The sequence below is a fragment of the Cynocephalus volans genome, chromosome 7, assembly GCF_027409185.1.
Source record: "Cynocephalus volans isolate mCynVol1 chromosome 7, mCynVol1.pri, whole genome shotgun sequence".
In the NCBI taxonomy this organism is placed as follows: domain Eukaryota; kingdom Metazoa; phylum Chordata; class Mammalia; order Dermoptera; family Cynocephalidae; genus Cynocephalus; species Cynocephalus volans.
The window spans coordinates 54049319-54067912 of NC_084466.1; the positions used below are offsets into that span (position 1 = coordinate 54049319).

An 18594-nucleotide genomic window follows, 5' to 3' on the forward strand; every position below is an offset into this window, starting at 1 on the left:
TGCATGTCAGGGCTTTGTAATTGTTGTCATCATTTTTCCCAAGAGCAAAGTCTCTTATTGTAGGGAAACTATTGACTTGCTAAAAATCACACAGGAGAGGAGTAACTGGCCCTGTGGTCAAATGTAGGCTATTCCTCCCTGAAGGCTGATTACAAATTCCCAGTTCAATGAAAGTATAGTCAAAATCCAAAACGCACTTGACTAGCAGTGTCTGAATCTCAGCTACACAGGTCTAGAGGCAGAAAGTCTCAATGGAGTAGCTTCGTGTCTGGAATATCTGTCATTGTACAAAATATCAAGGGTCCAAAAAGCTCAAATATTTACATTTCAACTGTTCTTGAAGAACTCTCCTTTACAGGTTACTGAATTCTATGTTTTGTTTTCTTTTACAGTTATGTCACCTTCTTATTGGTGAGGTAGACACATTTTTGTATAAACACAAAACACAAAGTACATCATTTTCCCCAAAAGATATGAAAAAGCAAAAGAGTTGTTCTCTTCTCTGATAGCCTGCTTTCTCCTTTCTTTTCAAAGCAGGGAAATTGGGTTGTCACATAGGCTTGAAAAATAGGTTTTCCCCTCTCTGAAAGTGCATGAGTTTATTCAAGTAGAGTCAGGTAGTTTATAAATGCTATTCTCTTAATATGAAAAAGACAAAGTATAAGCCTCTTCGCCTAGTCTATTATGATTTAAGGATCCTGATATCCTTTTTCTTGAGAGAACAGAATATCACAAATATAAAATGGTGCACCAGTGGCATAGTGCATAAATAGCTCAAGCTGAAAGCATAACAATAAGCTCTCCTTTTATTATTACAGAACCAATAAATAAGCATAATGAAAATCATGACACATTATTACATTACTCTGTGTTGCCTCTATTCATTAAAAAAAAAACAAACAGATGAGTGCATTTAAAATAATTTCACGTTGAATGACAGGAAGCTTTGCAACTGAGACGATGTTGAAAGGAATATTTGTAAAAAGCAGATGTATGGTCTTATGTGGCTTATATCAAGATTATGATAGAAGTACAAGGGATCTGAGCAATAAGGGCTTCACAACAAAATGGTAGTGGTGTTGTATCCAAAATGTTTACATCCTTCACTCGTGCTATGTGTTTTCTGATATTATGGAGTCAATAAAAAACAAATTAAAAAGCTTTAGAATAAGCTTCCCTGTCAATTTGCCCTTGAATAGATTTTCCTCTTTCAGTTTCCCTGTTGATTTAATATAGTAGATTATATTAACAGCACTGGCTTGTAAATAAGGAATATCTGAATCCTATTAATGTAGATATGCTGCCAAAATAATCAGCTTCATACCGAACAAGTTTCCAATTATTTGGAAAAGCTGTGAAATGGGATTATAAGGTTAAGCTGTGTATATCTGGCTTGTTACTATATAAATATTTTAGAAATTTGATCTCATAGGCTGAAGAAACACCTGTGTAATCATGACTCTTTTTTAACTTACATGAATGTCAGTGAGCAGAGCAGTACTCAAATGCTGACAAGAAATCTTGATCAATTTACATAATGAACTTCTTAGTTAGGCATATAATTTTATCATACATAACCCTTCTAAGTGAAAACATAAGAAATATTCTAGAAAGGTTCTGTGGTATCATACTCATGTTGAAAAAGGGTAGGGGTGCCCAAAATTTTTAAATTCAGGATAGTCATCTGAAATAATAAATAATTACATTGATTTTTTTTCTCATGTCATGGTGTGTAATTTTAGTGTAAGTGGATATTGTAAGCATAATTTTAGTGCAATAAGGACCCAGAGAATAATTAATGAGAGGTAGGAATTCATGCAGAAAATAACAGAAAAAACTTGAGCAGTCCTTCTAGTTAATAGAACCTTAATGAAGTTGAACACTAGTTGCTTTTAACCAGAACCAGGATTAAATAACTATTCTGATTCTTTGTCACATATACACCAGCTCATTAAACCCGATTTTATTTTTTTCAAGTTATGTTCCAAAAAGTAATTAGGTTAAAAAATGCACTGAGTATGGCTCTTATCAAATTAACTTCACGTGTCCAACTTGAAAACATAAATTTCGAAACCATGGTTCAAAATGGCAACTAAAGGTCAATGGATCAAATTTCCAATTATATTTCTTGGGAGCAGATGGGTGCAATGAAACCTAATGATTGAATTTTAAATGCTTTCATGCACCTTTTATCTACTTTCCAACATGTTGATTCTACCTTAATGCTCCAACAAGATAATAGGTTTATTACAATTAACCAACTGAAATGATATCTCCACTTTCCCATTATTTATATCATATTACCTGGGGATATTGAACCAGAGATCCTTTCCTTCTTTCACCCCTAGAGCCTTTCCATCACCATTTCACACTTGCAACCAACAAAAACCAAACTATAATATCATTAAATAACAGATGTTTCCTTGGAGGTTTGATTTCCCTAGTTAAATAATGAGCATTTAGCACAAATATCAAGTTAAAGTTCACTGAGACTCAACGGGAAATTTCGAATAAAAATAATGTAAAAAAATTTGTTGACTAAGTTTAACTATAAATTTCCTTTCCTTAAATGATGAACTGACACATTAGCCCACTCTGACCTGCATAGTCATGAACATAAAAAGAAGGTTTAGCAAGAGGTAAAAAAAAATTAACATTCTATTTTTCAGGAGTGGCAGATGGTGGATTTTATCTCCACTATATCTTATTCGAGCACAGTCTTGCCTGATGAACAAAAAGAGGAAATCATGTGGAGAGGTTTATTTTATTGCTTTTATAGAAAAGAAAATAAACATTTTACCTCTTAAAATATATACTCAATCCTAGATTAAAGGAAATTGAAAAAGTTTTTTTATTTTAAATAATAAACAAAATTTCTTGTCTATAAATGCATTTTTAAGATGCCAAACATAATACTATTCAATCAAACCCATCCCTATGTATCCACTATGTAAAATCAACTATAAGGTCCAAATGTACATATAGTTAAACATTAATCTAGTGATAAACAGCACCATGACTCATCAACATATTTATCTGAATTTATAAAAATATATATTTACAGCAGGTATAAATATACAAGGTACTTAACTATCCAGAAAATAAAAAAGCATATTTTGCTGGGATATCACAGAAAACAGATGAGATGTCAAAGGTAAGAACAGAGCTAGAAAATGTCAGTATAAGACATAAATAATATTTCATTTTCTTTTGCTTCACTTATCATTACGAACTTTGGATGATACTTTTCAAATGTTTAAACAACTCTTCAAAGTTTTTAAACAAACGATATATGTTTTTAGATGATATGGCTTGATGTAAAGACTAGCAAATGCTTGAAAACTAGTGTATTTGCAAAACATTCAGATTTCTAGCAACATTCTTTGGAAGTCACATTCCCAGCAGATGTCTAAACTTTGTTCTTTAAAAGTTAGTATGTATGATAGTTTAAGAAAACATCACACATTCAGAGAAACTAGTAAAACGTGGACAGATTATGGGATATTACAGGCCCAGCTTCTGGTTAATGGCATCTGAGAGAATATCTGCTTCTGGCATAGAGACATCTTATATTAACATGAAACCAAGACCTGTCCTGGAATCTCCTCCATCTGGTTTGAGTAGTACTGATTGTTGATGTGCCTTTTTTCTAAAAATGTCAAATATTTCAGGGTAAATTCACTGATGGACTTAAATTATAATGTTTAGACAAATGTGGATATAAATTTCTACATTGAGAACTTATTTGTAGGCTAATCTTATATAGTATTTAAAACTATTTGTTTAATCTTTCAGAAAGTCTTTTTTGTCTATGAATGTAGACAATGAATTCAAAACATTTTAAAATTACATTTCTAGGCTTCTTTCTATTTTTCTTTCCTTCACTTGGTATCTCAGCTACTCTGGCAAATGGGGATAATTGGATTTTTAATATGGTTTGAAAACTCATTCTACTTGAAGCCTTTATTCCCTCTTTATTGTTTGAAATAGATTTTGAAATTAAAATTTAAAATTCAGATAAATAGTAATTGAGTTCCAGAATAGCTGAAAAGTAGTAAACAATTTCCATTAATAGCTTTTAAAATTATTTCATTATTGATTCACTGAATTAGTGATTATAGATTAAACAACTCTGCAGATTGTGGACATATTTTAAACAGTTCTGAAATGGGCAACCTTCTTTTTATATTAATGCTTAGCTTATGTTTCCTCAATATGTGCATGAAAATTTTATTACCACCTACACAGATAGATTCTGAAATTTTGAGAAAATTTTTTTAGGTTGGCTTATTGTTATTACATGCATTTGACAATAGCCAGTGGTGTTTTGTTTTGTTTTGTTTTTTTCCCCCAGTTATCACATGGCAGGTGGCAGGTGCCAAAGTGATTAAATCATAAAATTATGTATTAACAAATGAAAATAGATGTAATCCCTAAATGACTTTATGGTTTGGCTATAAATTTTATTTCATATAAAATAACAATATAGAAAGAAAGGATGTACACTATGGAGCATTTCCACAATTGTAAGTATCTTAATTTATTATAATGAGACAAAATGGTCATATTAGTTTCTTAACAGTTTACTAGAGCTGTTTGATCCTTAAAGCCTTAACAAATAGAAACAACATCTGAATTGCATTGTTTCAATATTGTATGAATCATACGAAGGAAAGGGACAAAAGATAAAATGATATGCTACAATTGACAGTTTTCTCTTAATATACTATATTTATATATATGTATGTATGTGTATATTTCTTACATACACAATGTATATTTGTATATATATTATATAAAAAGATACTGTGAACACTCGATGCTTGTAATTGTGAACCTTGAACACTTGTCTTTCTCTATTAATTTGTAATATTATCAGTAGTGTTATATAGGAATTTCCATTGCACTTATTAAAAAGGTTGCAATTATAAATGAAAAAAATTAAAATATGCCAAATTTAAATAAAATATTTACCAGCAGACTATTATTTTAACATGGTTATGTAAAATGTCTTAGACTTTGGCCACAGTCATATCCAGTTTTGAATCCAAGCTCCAGCATATATCTGATTCATCATCACTGGAAATTACTTAACTATAGAAGTTTCAATTTCTTCACAAAAAACTCACATTTTTGAGTCTACTATGGATCAGAAACTGTGCTAGTTTCTCTCAATGACAGTGGCAAAAAAGATGGATGTGGTCCCTCGTATTCTATCTGGCCAGCTTTGAGATCAAATAACTTAATCTTACTAATAAAGAGTTAAAACGTTGATCCAGAAGTTGAAAATATTCAGACTCAATATCATTCATTATTTTGTATGTAGATCAATTAGATCTTTATTGAAAACAGAGTTTAGATGCCACAACAACAAAAAAGGAATAAATGGAAATTAGTAGGATGTTAAATCACCTGTTAGCCATCAGTCTTATTATCTTTATTATTGATCTTCAGAATCCTTGGGCATCAAGTAGCTTTGCAATCAAGCACAGTATTAAAATACTTCCATAATTTCTACTGGATTAGATATTATTTTACTACATTTTTCCTTTTACCTTCCAGTTGATGACCTGTTTTCTCTACATTGCCATGTGGTTTTACTACCTTTTACTTCAAACTTAACTAAGCAACAGAGCAAAGTGATGGAAAATATTATCTACTCCTTTGCTGAAACATTGCATGTCAACTTTTTGCCTAGGGCAGAATTTAATGGCTGATTTGTGGACATTTATTTCTGGAGATTTACTGTGGAAACACTGATATAACCTTTAACCAGAGCAAACAGAGCCATTCTAATAAGCAGGAGACACCAAACCCCAAAATTCAAGAGGAACAGAAAGATCCAGGCAGGAATTAATCTCCCATTTTCACACATCTGCCCAAGGGAGGTATTGTAATTGCAAAAATTTACTCTAAGACTGCTGAGACTCATAGTAATTATGTTTCTTTTCTTTTCTTTCTTCTTTTTTTTAATAGAAATAGCCACAGGTGGTAACAAATCGAGTGTTTAGAGGGGGAACTGGGCATGTAGTCTAACCCAAATTACTATGTAATTGTCTTGATTATAAAAAATTGTGGAAAGTCTCTTGCTCAAAATCATAAGTAAAAAAAGTCCCCTTAAATGTATTACTCATCATTTTTAGTTTCGCTCCACTTAGGTATTTTGCTTCATTTGCTGTTACTGGCACATCTGATATTGGGGCCCCAGTGTAGAACAGAATTTTGCCAATAACATTTAAAAATTTCTGTGAATAGGATTTGTTTAATAAGATAGTCCTACTATTTCCACCCTTATTATCATCTAGGGATAAACAGTAGCTTTCCTAAGGTCAGGACCTGGACTCTTAGATAATAATTACTACCAATACACCTGCCAACATTAAAAGAGCAAGGTTAGAGACATTTTTTTCAATCTATGCATTGATATTAAAATGTTTGCTGTTTCATATATATATATATATATATATGTCTGCTGTCAATAATTTTGTGTCTTACTCTACACTTAGGTTCATTCAGCAGCACCAAAATACTTTTATTGTTTCCTAAAATTGTAAGCACATTCCATGCACATCATGCCAAGTAAGAGTCAATGCATATCTCAAGCTTTCTTTTTCAATCAGAAATTTCTGATATAATAAACCAAGATTACAATACAAGATAAAAAATTTGCTTAAAACTATATGCATATATGCATATATATATATATTTTTTTAATTAATGCATGGTCATGCAAAGCTTCAAATTATTAAAAAAATAAAATAAAGAAAATAATCAAGTGTCTTGCCTTGAAACTATGTGAAGTTAAGTTTCTATGTAATCCTCAATTCTACCATAATAAAAATGATAGTAAAGATGGATTCTTGATTTAACTTGTTTTTGTATGACTCACTACTCCTCTTATTTGCAGTAAGTTGATTTTGATTTTCTATTTTTAAAAAAATGCAAAACTTCAAAAGCAAAATAGAAAGCAAAATTTTTGTGTCCCAAGAAGACACTGTAATAGAATTCACCAATATTCAGAGAATATCTTAGTATTTTTTGTTTTTGTTTTGTTTTTTTGCTGACAGAACTATGGAAATCAAAGTAAATTTTGTATGACTAATATTTATATAAAGATATATCATTATGCAATTATCAGGTTTGAGGTGGAAAGTATCTCCTTTTGAAACTAATTCCCTTCATTTCCCAAATACTTAAATTATAACATTTTTTCTTAATAAATTTTGCTAAGATTTTAAGCATATTACTTCTCAGACATTCTAATTTCTTGTTTTCATTTCATCTGTTGTAATTAGGACATCAGTAAAAAGCACATACTGCCAATTTACACATGTGGTTAGGTAATTCTTCTCATGATAATCAAAGGTGAATTCCTTTTATAAATTCAGTTCTGCATATGCAATTGTTTGCTGTTACAGAAGAAAAATAAAAATATATCAATTATTCTGTCATAAAATAAACTCAGTATATTCTGATAAAATATGCTGTGTTAAAATATATTTAGATTACAAATATATTTATAATTATAAATATATTTAGCAAAGACATTTGTATTCCAGCTGTGATTAGAAAAGAATGTTGTATCTTAAGAGTGAAAACTATATACTTTGAGGTTTTCAAAATGATGCAAATATTTGTACTGCAAATACAAATTCAATAATTTATCTAAGACATTGATAGTCTAAAATTGAACCATAACAAGAAGAAAGATATTTTTACCCAAATAAGAATTTCTGCCTACAGTAAAATGCCTGTTGCATTTTCATTTAATGAAGAAAAAAAAAAAAAGTACTGGAATTTAGAATATTACCTAATTCTTATATGTATATATTTCAATTTGAGTTTTATTAAATTGGAGGACATGAAAATTCTATGTACATGTATAATCAAATCATTGCCTAGCAGTAATTATTCAGGATTCACATAGAAATATTATGAAAAAGTATATTGATTCATGAGTTATGCCTAAATTACATTTTTAAAAATGTTATCAGCAAAAAAAGTTGAAGAAACATTTATAAAGCAACATAGTCATTGGGAATAAATGAATTGTTTGGTCACATTCTAACTTAGATCTGTTATCTTAGAGCATACATGTTATCAAAATAGCATTAGAACTTTTCAAAATGCAGTCACTATCTACATGAGTATTAATATAATTTATGAACAGGTAATCAGTGTCTCTTAAAAACAGCATATATCTACAAAACAATTACAAATATATAGCTTTGAAACTTGAAATTGATTTTTAATGCTGTAGCTTTCAAATTCTACAAAGTCTGTTTTAAGTTGATAAAGAGTAAATTAGAAATTGTTCTGTAAATGGTTGCTTTAATGTTTTGTACTAATTAAAAATCGATCAAAAACTTATCAGTTAAAAATATTAAATATTAAATATTGCTCAGGGTGTATTTCAGAACTAAACAGAAGCTTACAAGATTATATTTATCTTTACCTTGACCATTTTTCATACAATATAAATATGGTTAATGACTATTTTATTGAATAGAAACATAAAGAAAATACAATAATATAAATCTTTAAATATTTCAAAATGACTGAAATAAAATGCACTTTAATACAATAAATTATTTTAATATATTCCATTCCTCTAATCAGACCAAAGTCTATTTATGTTGATTAGTTACATCTAAAATCTCCTTTATTCAACCTGTATTTATCCTTTGATCACAAAGCTTTTAACTTAAATGGTCTTTTATTGTTATGACTCGTTTTCCCATAATCATGCTGTTTAACTGCCTTATTTTTTGAATGAGCATATGCAAACACGCCAATCATATTCGGTATAGTTATGCTAGATGCTCAATTAACTATAAGAACCATTTCACTGCAATAAACTGCCTGGAATAGGTCCTGGGCAAGGCCTAAAAATACCAGTAATCAGAATATCACTAGGACCAGAACAGACAAATAGAAATGTGTCACATGTATATCAATAGATTGTCTCAAACACTGTCTGAAATCAATTTTATGATCTATCACTGGAGGAACTTGGTGCATACAAGTGAAAGATCCACCCACCCACACAGCCACAATTTTGCTTCTTTATTTTGTTACAGGTCTTCTTTTGCTTTACCTTAAAAATACTGGACTTGTAATTCTGCAGTAGCAAGGAAGCAGGAGCATGCCTCTGCTTAGACACACCAGGAATGTTGATGTCATTAAGAACTTCTTTATTATAGATAATTTATTTCAGGACACCAAAGGATAGCAATATATCACTGTCAAAGCTAGTGGTGAAGGCTTATGACTAACAGGAAAATACTGTATGCCATTGAAGGAAATTCTTGTCAAAGTCTCCTTTACTAAAATAGGTTGACAATAGATTAGTGTAGGTCTGATGAACTTTAAATGTATTTTGTAGGTGGGTGGCAGAAGTCACACTATCTTCAAAATGATAGGCAAAATGAACTAATGTTATTATCTAACAAATATAAAGTCATTGGTTGAAGGAATTTAATACCCAAAAAAAAAAAAAAAAAAAAAAAACCCTTCCCTAATGGCTTTACTAAAATATGACTTTAAGATAATGCCCTATGGGATTTATTAAACAGAAGTATCACTGAGGGGAATACATTCTAGAGCAATGACTAATATCGCAATTAGTGGGTGCATTTGTAAGAATTTACCCACTATTGAGTGTACTGCAAGACTTCTCAGCGTTAGGGAGTTAAGCTTTACTTCCTAACTGACATGAGCTCAGTTACAGTTGCTTCTTCTTTCTCCTGTTGTTATTTCATCATCATGCTTACAGCACATATTCTCACAGAGCTTCCAGCCATTTTGCATCCTCCTCAAAGAATCAGAAACTTGCATAAAGATTCTTTTTCTCTTAATCTACATAAGCTCTAACCTATTGCTCACTGAACTCCAGTTGTTCCTTAACACCTTTTCTTTAGGATGTCTAGCTGTATTTTAAAGAACATTAAATTGCTTGAAACTTTAAAACAGTGAAATAATCAAGTTTTAACGTATTTCCAAAAAACAAAAATAAATAAAGTTTTAAGTTGCTCCTTAAAAAAGAGGAGAATTGCTTTTGAACTAAAAAGTATAAAAATAGGCTGCTATTTGTGCTTGAGCAAGAACTTACATACATCATGGAAACATAAAGACATATATACATGTTTACACATGATTTTGCCAGAAGGTTTTTACTTTTTGTATTTATTTAAATATAGGCAGAGCCAATCTTCACTGCAATAAATGCATGTAAGTCTTTATTAATGTTAGAATAAGCAAATTTTTAAAAATTACACCTTTTTATGTGTGTAAACATATTTCTATTGCATTATATCACATCAGCTGCACTAACAGTGAAAAATTTGAAACCTGACAATAGTACTGAAGCATGATAAAGTATAAATATTATATTTTTAAACAGCATTAAATATTTATCTGAAGATTTTGAAGGTTTTTCCTCCTAAAATGTGTATATTTCTTATTTCTTTAATAGGGATATATTTGGAATTATTTTAAGAATAATTAATTTACTTTAAACCGATATATAAAAGCTGCTTCTATGCACTGTAAAAATAGTGTATAATATGTACAAGGGTACTTCAAAAAGTTCATGGAAAAATAGAAGATAATATGAATCTTTCGATGAACTTTGTGAAGTACCCACATATTATAGCATTAACTTTATGGAGAAAACTTTCTGGAAGATATATTTTTTGGCGTTTTTATTTTTTTTTGTGTGTGTGGCTTGAACCATATAGTAAAAGGTTGTAATATTTCAAAAAATGTAAATTTTTTCTTGACTAAACAATAAGTTCAGGTAGTTGAGATAAGAATTTTAGGGCATATTTTTCTATAATCTGTTATCTTTTCATGATTACACACAGCCTTAAATTACAGGAAGATGCCAACAATTAAATTCCAAAATCCTTGGTGGAGCCTTATACATGATATTTATTGAAAGTATAGAACTTACTCGCATAACTCATGTAAAATTAAAAATTATCTTGCACCTACATTTTTAAAAAGACTGATGAATTATCCTCTCAGTGTAAGGATAATAAAGTATCACCTAACTGGCATTTTGGAAATTTTATTGAAAACTAAAAGCTAATGGCTAAAAAAGTCATTACTTTATGAAATATTATATCAACTAATATTAAAAATAAGATTCTCTGTTTTCTAGTTCATATAGTTAAAAAATATTTTTTTATGTTTTTATTTATCATGAAATAGAGAAATGCACACAGATTTACATTGGAGCTTAAATTTTCATAGATGCATATAAAACGAAGAATAAAAGTAACAGTATAATGAGAATAATTATTTTTGGATTTTTTGCATTTTAAATCCTTCTCCAAAGAAACCCCAAACAACGAATGGCTGATTATATTTTAAATTAAGTTTATTTACTTTATTTGCACTAGTTTTAATGCATGATAAAAGAAAAAAATACTTACTGACTGTATGTATACTCTTGTTAATCTAAAATAGGAATTACTCCTACTATCTTTTCCAAATCTTTAAGAAAAGGAAAGACTGGATAAAACACCCCTGGAATCATGCAGTAAAAAGGGGATATTTCTTTCTTACTGTGCCCACTACAACCTCAATAAATAGAGATGTATATATAGTTTATGGAAACTGATGCATATAACTAATCAAATGGTGCCATCTTAGAATAAAAATCCCAGCTAAGTATTTCCTAAATTAAAAATGATGAAAGAAATTGTTTACACACTTTGTGTTTGTTACTGAAATCATTTAACTACTAGAGTATGAACTTTTAAAGATCATGATCTTGGGAACTCATCTGAATGAGTCCCTGTAGTCAACAACTTCTTGTATTAGAGAAATAACTAAAGGCAGACTGTGGATAACGCTGCTATTAAAGATAGGTTTTTCTCTCATCTTTTTATTCTGAAATATTGCGTTTATTATTTACACTATGATATTTTAGCCCTCTACACCTCAATCTCATTTTTATATATTTGAATTGGCTCTAAGGATTTACCATGTGCTTAATTCCCTTTTATTGAAAAGGCCATGCACATATATCAAAAGGATTTTATCTTCATGGCATGAAGGCTCTAAAGTCAACCCTAATGTGAACCTTTGGAAATTGATCTGTAAAACCGGGAGTAAGAATGTGTTCCTTTAAAAAATTTATTTCAGTAGATCTTATTCTGCTGGCCCAGTGTATCTTCTACTGTGAGAGCATATTAAAATGTCTTGTAGTGCTATAAAAAATGTGAAACACAGATGTTCAAACAAAACTGGAAATTCTCCAATCAGTGAGATGTCCCCAGCCTCCTCCCCTCTTCTCAAGGAGGCCTTCATTGAAAACACCTGTGGAGAAGTCAGTCACCCTGAGACTTAACAACTAATTCTTGATAAGCCACAATTAGCAGTTATTCTTGAGAATTAGTAATGATCTCTCCTTGACTTTAAATTTCATATTAACACAGGAAATAATTCACACCGAAATTGCTCCTATGAAAGGTGCTCTTACAAATTTGTGTAACAATCGATTTGCCTCACCTACCACAAAATCTATGCTTCTATTCTTCAATATCAGTTTTATAGCTTTAAAATGAACAAAATATTTCATTATAAGTATGTTGAATTTTGAGCATACTATTGTGGATAGTTCAGTCACTAATCTATTGTTTAAATACTTTATCGACTGACTTTAATTTGTCTGAGAAACTTGAAGAAAACCTGAAATAAAATTTCTTCTCACAAACCACTGTTTCTACACTAGTTTACATGATTGTTCTGTATTCATGTTCAGTAAAAATACTTTTATGCTCAAGAAGAACCTACAGATGTTAACTTTAATATGTTAGACCCAGTGAAGTACACAAAATGCTTCGATACTTAAATTAATCTTAACTTTAGCTGTAATGTGAGCCTTATAAATCATGATGCTTCTAAATTTCATATCAACACACTGTACCAGTGTATCTCAACACAATTATGAAATTATTTTCATTCCATCAATAGAAATACAAGGTGCATCTTCCACATAGCACAGAAAATTCTGGAAAATAAAGATGAACCAGACTTAGCAGCTGTTAGTCCAAGCAAACTCTACAGATTAAAATTCTACCTTCAAAAATACACATGAGATTAATAGTGTGTTTCCATAGCAGGCTGTGCTACATGCATACACTAATAAATGCAACTAAAACAAGGTTATGGGATACCTGAATGCTTTAATTTAAGCATGTCACCTTATCACAATGTGTTTGTAGCACACTAGTGTAAAAAAAATAAAAAAGAGAAAGTCACTATAGTTAATTTACTCTGTTCTCCATAATAAGCATTGAGATAAACCTAATATATTTAAGTAAATTAACATATTAGGAATTTACAAAGCATTCCTTAGAGGATTGCAAAAACTCAACAGAAAAAAAAAAAGCCTATTTTAATAGTTTATGCTGAGGATATTTCCAGGGCAGAAGCAATATGGGAAATTGAGCCACTCTGAAAAAAAATTTCAAGGACTTAAAACTAAAATTAATTTTGTGTGTTTATGGCATGGATTAAGATTCTAGAAGAAACGGAATGGCAATGTCCTTTGCTTTCTGCTAAAATTGGCCATGTGTGAGAGAAAGAAAGATTTGCTTTGGCTTAAGTTTTCCTGCTAATGAGAGGAATCATTATTGTTCTCTTTAAGTAATGACCAGCTTCAATGATAGCATTGTGTAAATATAGTGCAGCCATGACTGTTCCTCAAAACCATCTAGATATTTCAGTTCAAGATTTTTCCTCACTAGCCTGACCAAGAAATCAGACTTGCTGAGAATTCTACTGCACCAACTTAATTTTCACTGAAAACTAAATGAGAATTCAACTCACAGAACTTGAAGTGGAAGATTAAGCATTAACTCTCTGTGACACCTATGTAATTGTCAATGGTACAAATATAAGAAAGGTATATAAATATGTGTATATATAGAATAACTGCGGTAGATCTACAAATATGTATTTTAACATATCTTTCCCAAAAGATGTATTGATTACCATAAATAGCAGTTTTACATAGTCACAGAAAGACTTTCATAGAAACCACATATTTTTTAAGTGGTGCTTTTTTTCCTCAGTTTTATATAGACCTAGGGGAAAAAAATCGTGATTGCTAATATACAGTAAACACTATACAAAGTGGGATTTCACACTACAATCGATAGTTACATATTCAGTAGCATTAAGTATGAATCTGCTTTATAAGGACATTATACTTTTACAGGAAAATGTTTTACTAAGTATTAGTATCTGGTGCATATGTTAGAAAGGATAAGATTATGAAAGTTTACTACTGTATTCTAACAATAAAGACATTACTGAGTCAAATGTCATTAAAAGTTATTTGCTATTCAAAGCATAAAATGATGAACAAAGTATTTTCATTTGACCCAAACTAATCCTCCTGAAGTGTCACTTTTAGTTAAACTCAATTTTAAATTTCAAGTATGGCTCATATAGAGTAATTTGTAGCTACACACATTCATAGTAAGCAAGAATTAAGTTTTTCTGTGACACAACTCTATAGTGGATAAAAAGAACCTACACAGTGATTAGACACAGAACAGTCACCTGTTGTTAAAATCTATGTCCATGCTGGGTCAATCATTTATTTTTTATCATATATCAATAACTTTGAATCCCACTATCTAATATATATTAAGTATCACTTAAATCTACTGAAAGCACACAGCATACAAACTAAATGCATCCTCGAATTCTCTTTGACACATCAAGAGCCTTCAGTGCAACTTTTCTTCCTGTTATAAACAGCACGAAATGAGCCTGTGACCCTCTGGTATACTCTGTTCATTCCTCCGTGACTCCAAGAAACAGATCAGGAAAACCACAGAACAAGACAAATATAAACTTTTCATAGACAGTTACTGGTCATCATCCAGAGCCTGCATTCATTCATTCAAAAGTTTGAAAGTGCTTCAGAATATAATTCACAGTTTAAGCTACACTAATGCATTATGCTGCAGTTTCAACTGATGAATAAATGAGACTCCTTTAAAAGTCCTTTAAAACACTTTTCAAATATACAACTGACTTTTGGGGTGTGTGTGAAAACTTAGCTGAAATTGACTCAAGCTCTAGAATTCTGAGGACTGGTGCTATTCTGTACTTCCAGAAGTTATCTTCTTAATAACTTAGTATAAATTTCTTTCATTTTTGCCATCAAATTTCTAAAAATTAAATTAAAATATTTTTAAGAGAGTTAACTAAAACATTTTTTTCTACTCTGGGAATCCTTTGTTATGAAAATAAAGGCCTTTACTTGTAGACCAACAAATAAAAATAAAGCAAAATAAATTACGAATACTGAACACTGTTAACCTTTTTAAACCTATAAAAATAAACTTTAAAACTGCAACAGAAGTAAGACGTTTACATCTTGTAGATTTTAGACTATTTACATGGGAGGGGTTATGTGTAGAATTTGCTGTGCACACAATGTCAAAAGTGTAAACCATCTTCATTTAAAAATTTTCCCCTTTCACTGCTGCTGGCAGTGTGGCTTGTCCTGTTCCAAAGGTTTCAGGACAGCTCAAAACCAGCAATATAGTGAAGTCCAGTTATGCTAAAAGTCTCCTACCTGAATTATGGACATCCGGGTGGCGGGAGTCTCGCTTGCATTAGTCCCTTGTCCGGTGAAGCTGGTGTGGCAGCCCGCGTGCCCCTGGGGGACAGTCAAGTTGTTGGAAGCTGGTTTGAGGTACATCACCTCCGACCGGGGCGAGCTGAGGGGGAGGCGGGTCTGGTAGTCGAAATACATGGGGGAGGTGGCTAGGGAGGGGCTGCTCACCACGTTCATGACGTTCATGGCGTTCCTCTCCTCCACTTCGCTCTGCACCAGCATGATATCATTTTTGTTGATCTTCTTCTTCTTGCCCTTGCCCCCGCCCAGCTGCGGGTGGCTGTACTCTGCGATGCGGCAGTTGTAAGTGCGGATCTCCTTGTTCTCGCGCTTGCACTTGACGGCGATAGTGATCATGGCCGCTAGGAGGATGATAGAGACAGTGCTCAGAGTCACGATGAGCGGCAGCGACATGTCCCAGTGGTGCTGCTCGCCGTTCACCCGGGGTACCCCCTCAGGCAGGGAGCCGCTCACCGAGCGGATGATGAGCTTGGCCACCGCGGACAGGGTGGGCTTGCCGTGGTCGGTCACCTTCACCACCAGCTCCACCACGGGCGTCACGTCCTCCCAGAAGGGGTGCAGCGTGCGGATCTCGCCGCTGGACGGATCGATCTCAAACAGGTGTTCGTCGTTGCCGTCCACAATCTCGTAGGTGAGACGCCCGCTCTCGCCGAAGTCGCTGTCGAGGGCGCGCACGGTGCTTACCAGGTACCCTAGGCCAGCGTTGCGCGGCACCTGCAGCTCAGCGGTGTCGTTTTGTAGTGTAGGCAGGACGATCACCGGCGCGTTGTCATTCACGTCTAGCACTGTCACCCTCACAGTGGCGTTGCTCTCCAGGTGCGCGGGCGCCCCCGAGTCCTTAGCAAGCACTTTGAACTCAAAGGCCTTGGTCTGCTCGTAGTTAAAGGAGCGCAGGGCATATATGGCTCCGTTGGTGGGGTTCACAGACACATAGGTATAGATGGACACGTCGCCGATGTGCGAAGGCAGAATGGAATAGGATACTGTGCCGTTTTGACCCAGGTCGGGATCCTGGGCGAGCACGGAGCCCAGGTACTCTCCTGGGATGTTGTTCTCATGCACCTGCAGCACGTAGAGTCCCTTGGTGAAACGAGGTGGGTTGTCATTCTCGTCCAGAATCTTGACCGCGAACGACTTGGTGGAGTTGAGTGGAGGCGAGCCCCCATCCCGCGCCACGATTGTCACATTGTACTCGTCCTGTGTCTCGCGGTCCAGCGGGCGGTCAGTCACCACAGTGTAGAAGTTGTCGTAGTTCTCCTCAAGCTTGAAGGGGACGGAACCCCCGGGCCCGCCCAGGCCGCCGCCGCCGCCAGTCCCTCCTCCGCCCAGGACCCGACATTGCAGCTGCCCGTTCTTGCCCGAGTCTCGGTCAGTGACCCGAACCAGGGCTATGACGGTGCCGGGAGGGGCGGCCTCGCTCAGCGCCCCCTGGCGCACGGAGACGAAACCGATAGACGGCGCGTTGTCGTTGCGGTCAATAAGCTTGACTGTGACCTTGCAGTGGGCCGGGATAGGGTTAGGCCCGAGGTCTCGGGCCTGCACGTCGATCTCCAGCATCCCATTCTCCTCATAGTCCAGGTTGCCCTTAACACGGATCAGGCCGGTCTTGGGGTCGATGGAGAAGAGCTCCCGCACGCGGTCAGGCACGTAGCTACTGAAGGAGTAGAGCACTTCGCCGTTGGGCCCCTCATCAGCATCGGTGGCGTTGAGATCGATGACTACGGTGCCCAGCGGGGCGTTCTCGGGCAGTTCCACCAGGTAGGAGGGCGCCTCGAAGACCGGGCTGTTGTCGTTGGAGTCGATCACCTTCACGTTGATCTGCACTGTGGCGGAGCGCGGCGGCTCGCCGCCATCCAGGGCAGTCAGCACGAGCGTGTGGTGGTTCTGCTGCTCACGGTCCAGCGCCTTCTGGATGACCAGCTCTGGGAACTTGGTGCCGTCGCCGCGGGACTTGACGTCCAGTGCAAAGAGGCCATGGTCGTCGCGCGTGAGCAGATAGGTGCGGAGCCCGTTCTCGCCGGCGTCGGGGTCATGTGCGCTGGTGAGGGGGAAGCGGGTGCCGGGGGCCGCGTTTTCCGAGATGTCCATTTCGATCTGGTCGGAGGGGAAGGAAGGCGCATTATCGTTGATGTCCTGGATCTCTACCTTGATCATGCAGATCTCCTTGTCGTTGGCGAATACCTCGAGGGACAGCTGGCACTTGGCGTTGTGGCGGCACAAGGACTCGCGGTCGATGCGCTGCTTGGTGTAGAGGATCCCGCTGTCGGTGTCCACGTCCAGCAGGTTCGGCGCCGAGTTCTCCAGCACCTGGTAGCTACCCGACTTGCTGCGTCCGCCGCCGCCGCCGCCGCCGCCGCGTTCAGCCGGCGGAAGCCCGGGCTGCAGTCGGACATCCTTGCAGATGTTGCCGATCACCGTGCCGGTCCCCTGCTCCTCCGGCACCGAGTAGTTGAGGTTTTTGAGCGTCAGGGCAGGGGCCCATAGAAGGAAGCAGCAACAGATGGAAAGGTACATCCCAGACCGGTGGGGTGGGGGCAGGAGCATCCGGACTGGAGGGATGAGCGGGTGGGTGCGCGCCAGCCTGGGGCCCGGGCGCAGCGTGTGAGCGCAGCGAGAGCCACAAGTCTGTGAGTCCCTTCTTCCCCCGCACCGGGGCTGCGGCACCGGGCGGTCTCTCCTTATTCTGCTCAAGTTCCCCGAACCTGTTGATCTACAGCATCCGCACTAGGCGAGAAGCAGCGGCGCAACGGAGCTGCAGGGGATCAGAGCAAGGCGGCGGCTCCTTGGCGGCTGCGGGCGAGCCCGGGGTTCTGTCTCTCCCGCCCGGACTACGGGATGCTCAAACTTGAGCGATGAGGACGGCGATAAGAAGGAAATCAAGTCTGGGAGGGATGATAATGAGCTAGAGAATCGGTAGGTTTTCC

At 35.6% G+C, this 18594-nt stretch overlaps 1 protein-coding gene across 1 annotated transcript in view; it reads right to left on the reverse strand.

The window, feature by feature from the left end:
* Positions 1–18184, reverse strand: part of PCDH17 (protocadherin 17) — an 89317-nt gene extending 71133 nt beyond the window's left edge. The window contains exon 1 of the mRNA XM_063103449.1: positions 15608–18184. Within this exon, the coding sequence (XP_062959519.1) occupies positions 15608–18184 (2577 nt within the window). The remainder of the gene's footprint in view (positions 1–15607) is intronic.
* Between the last annotated feature and the right edge of the window lie 410 nt (positions 18185–18594).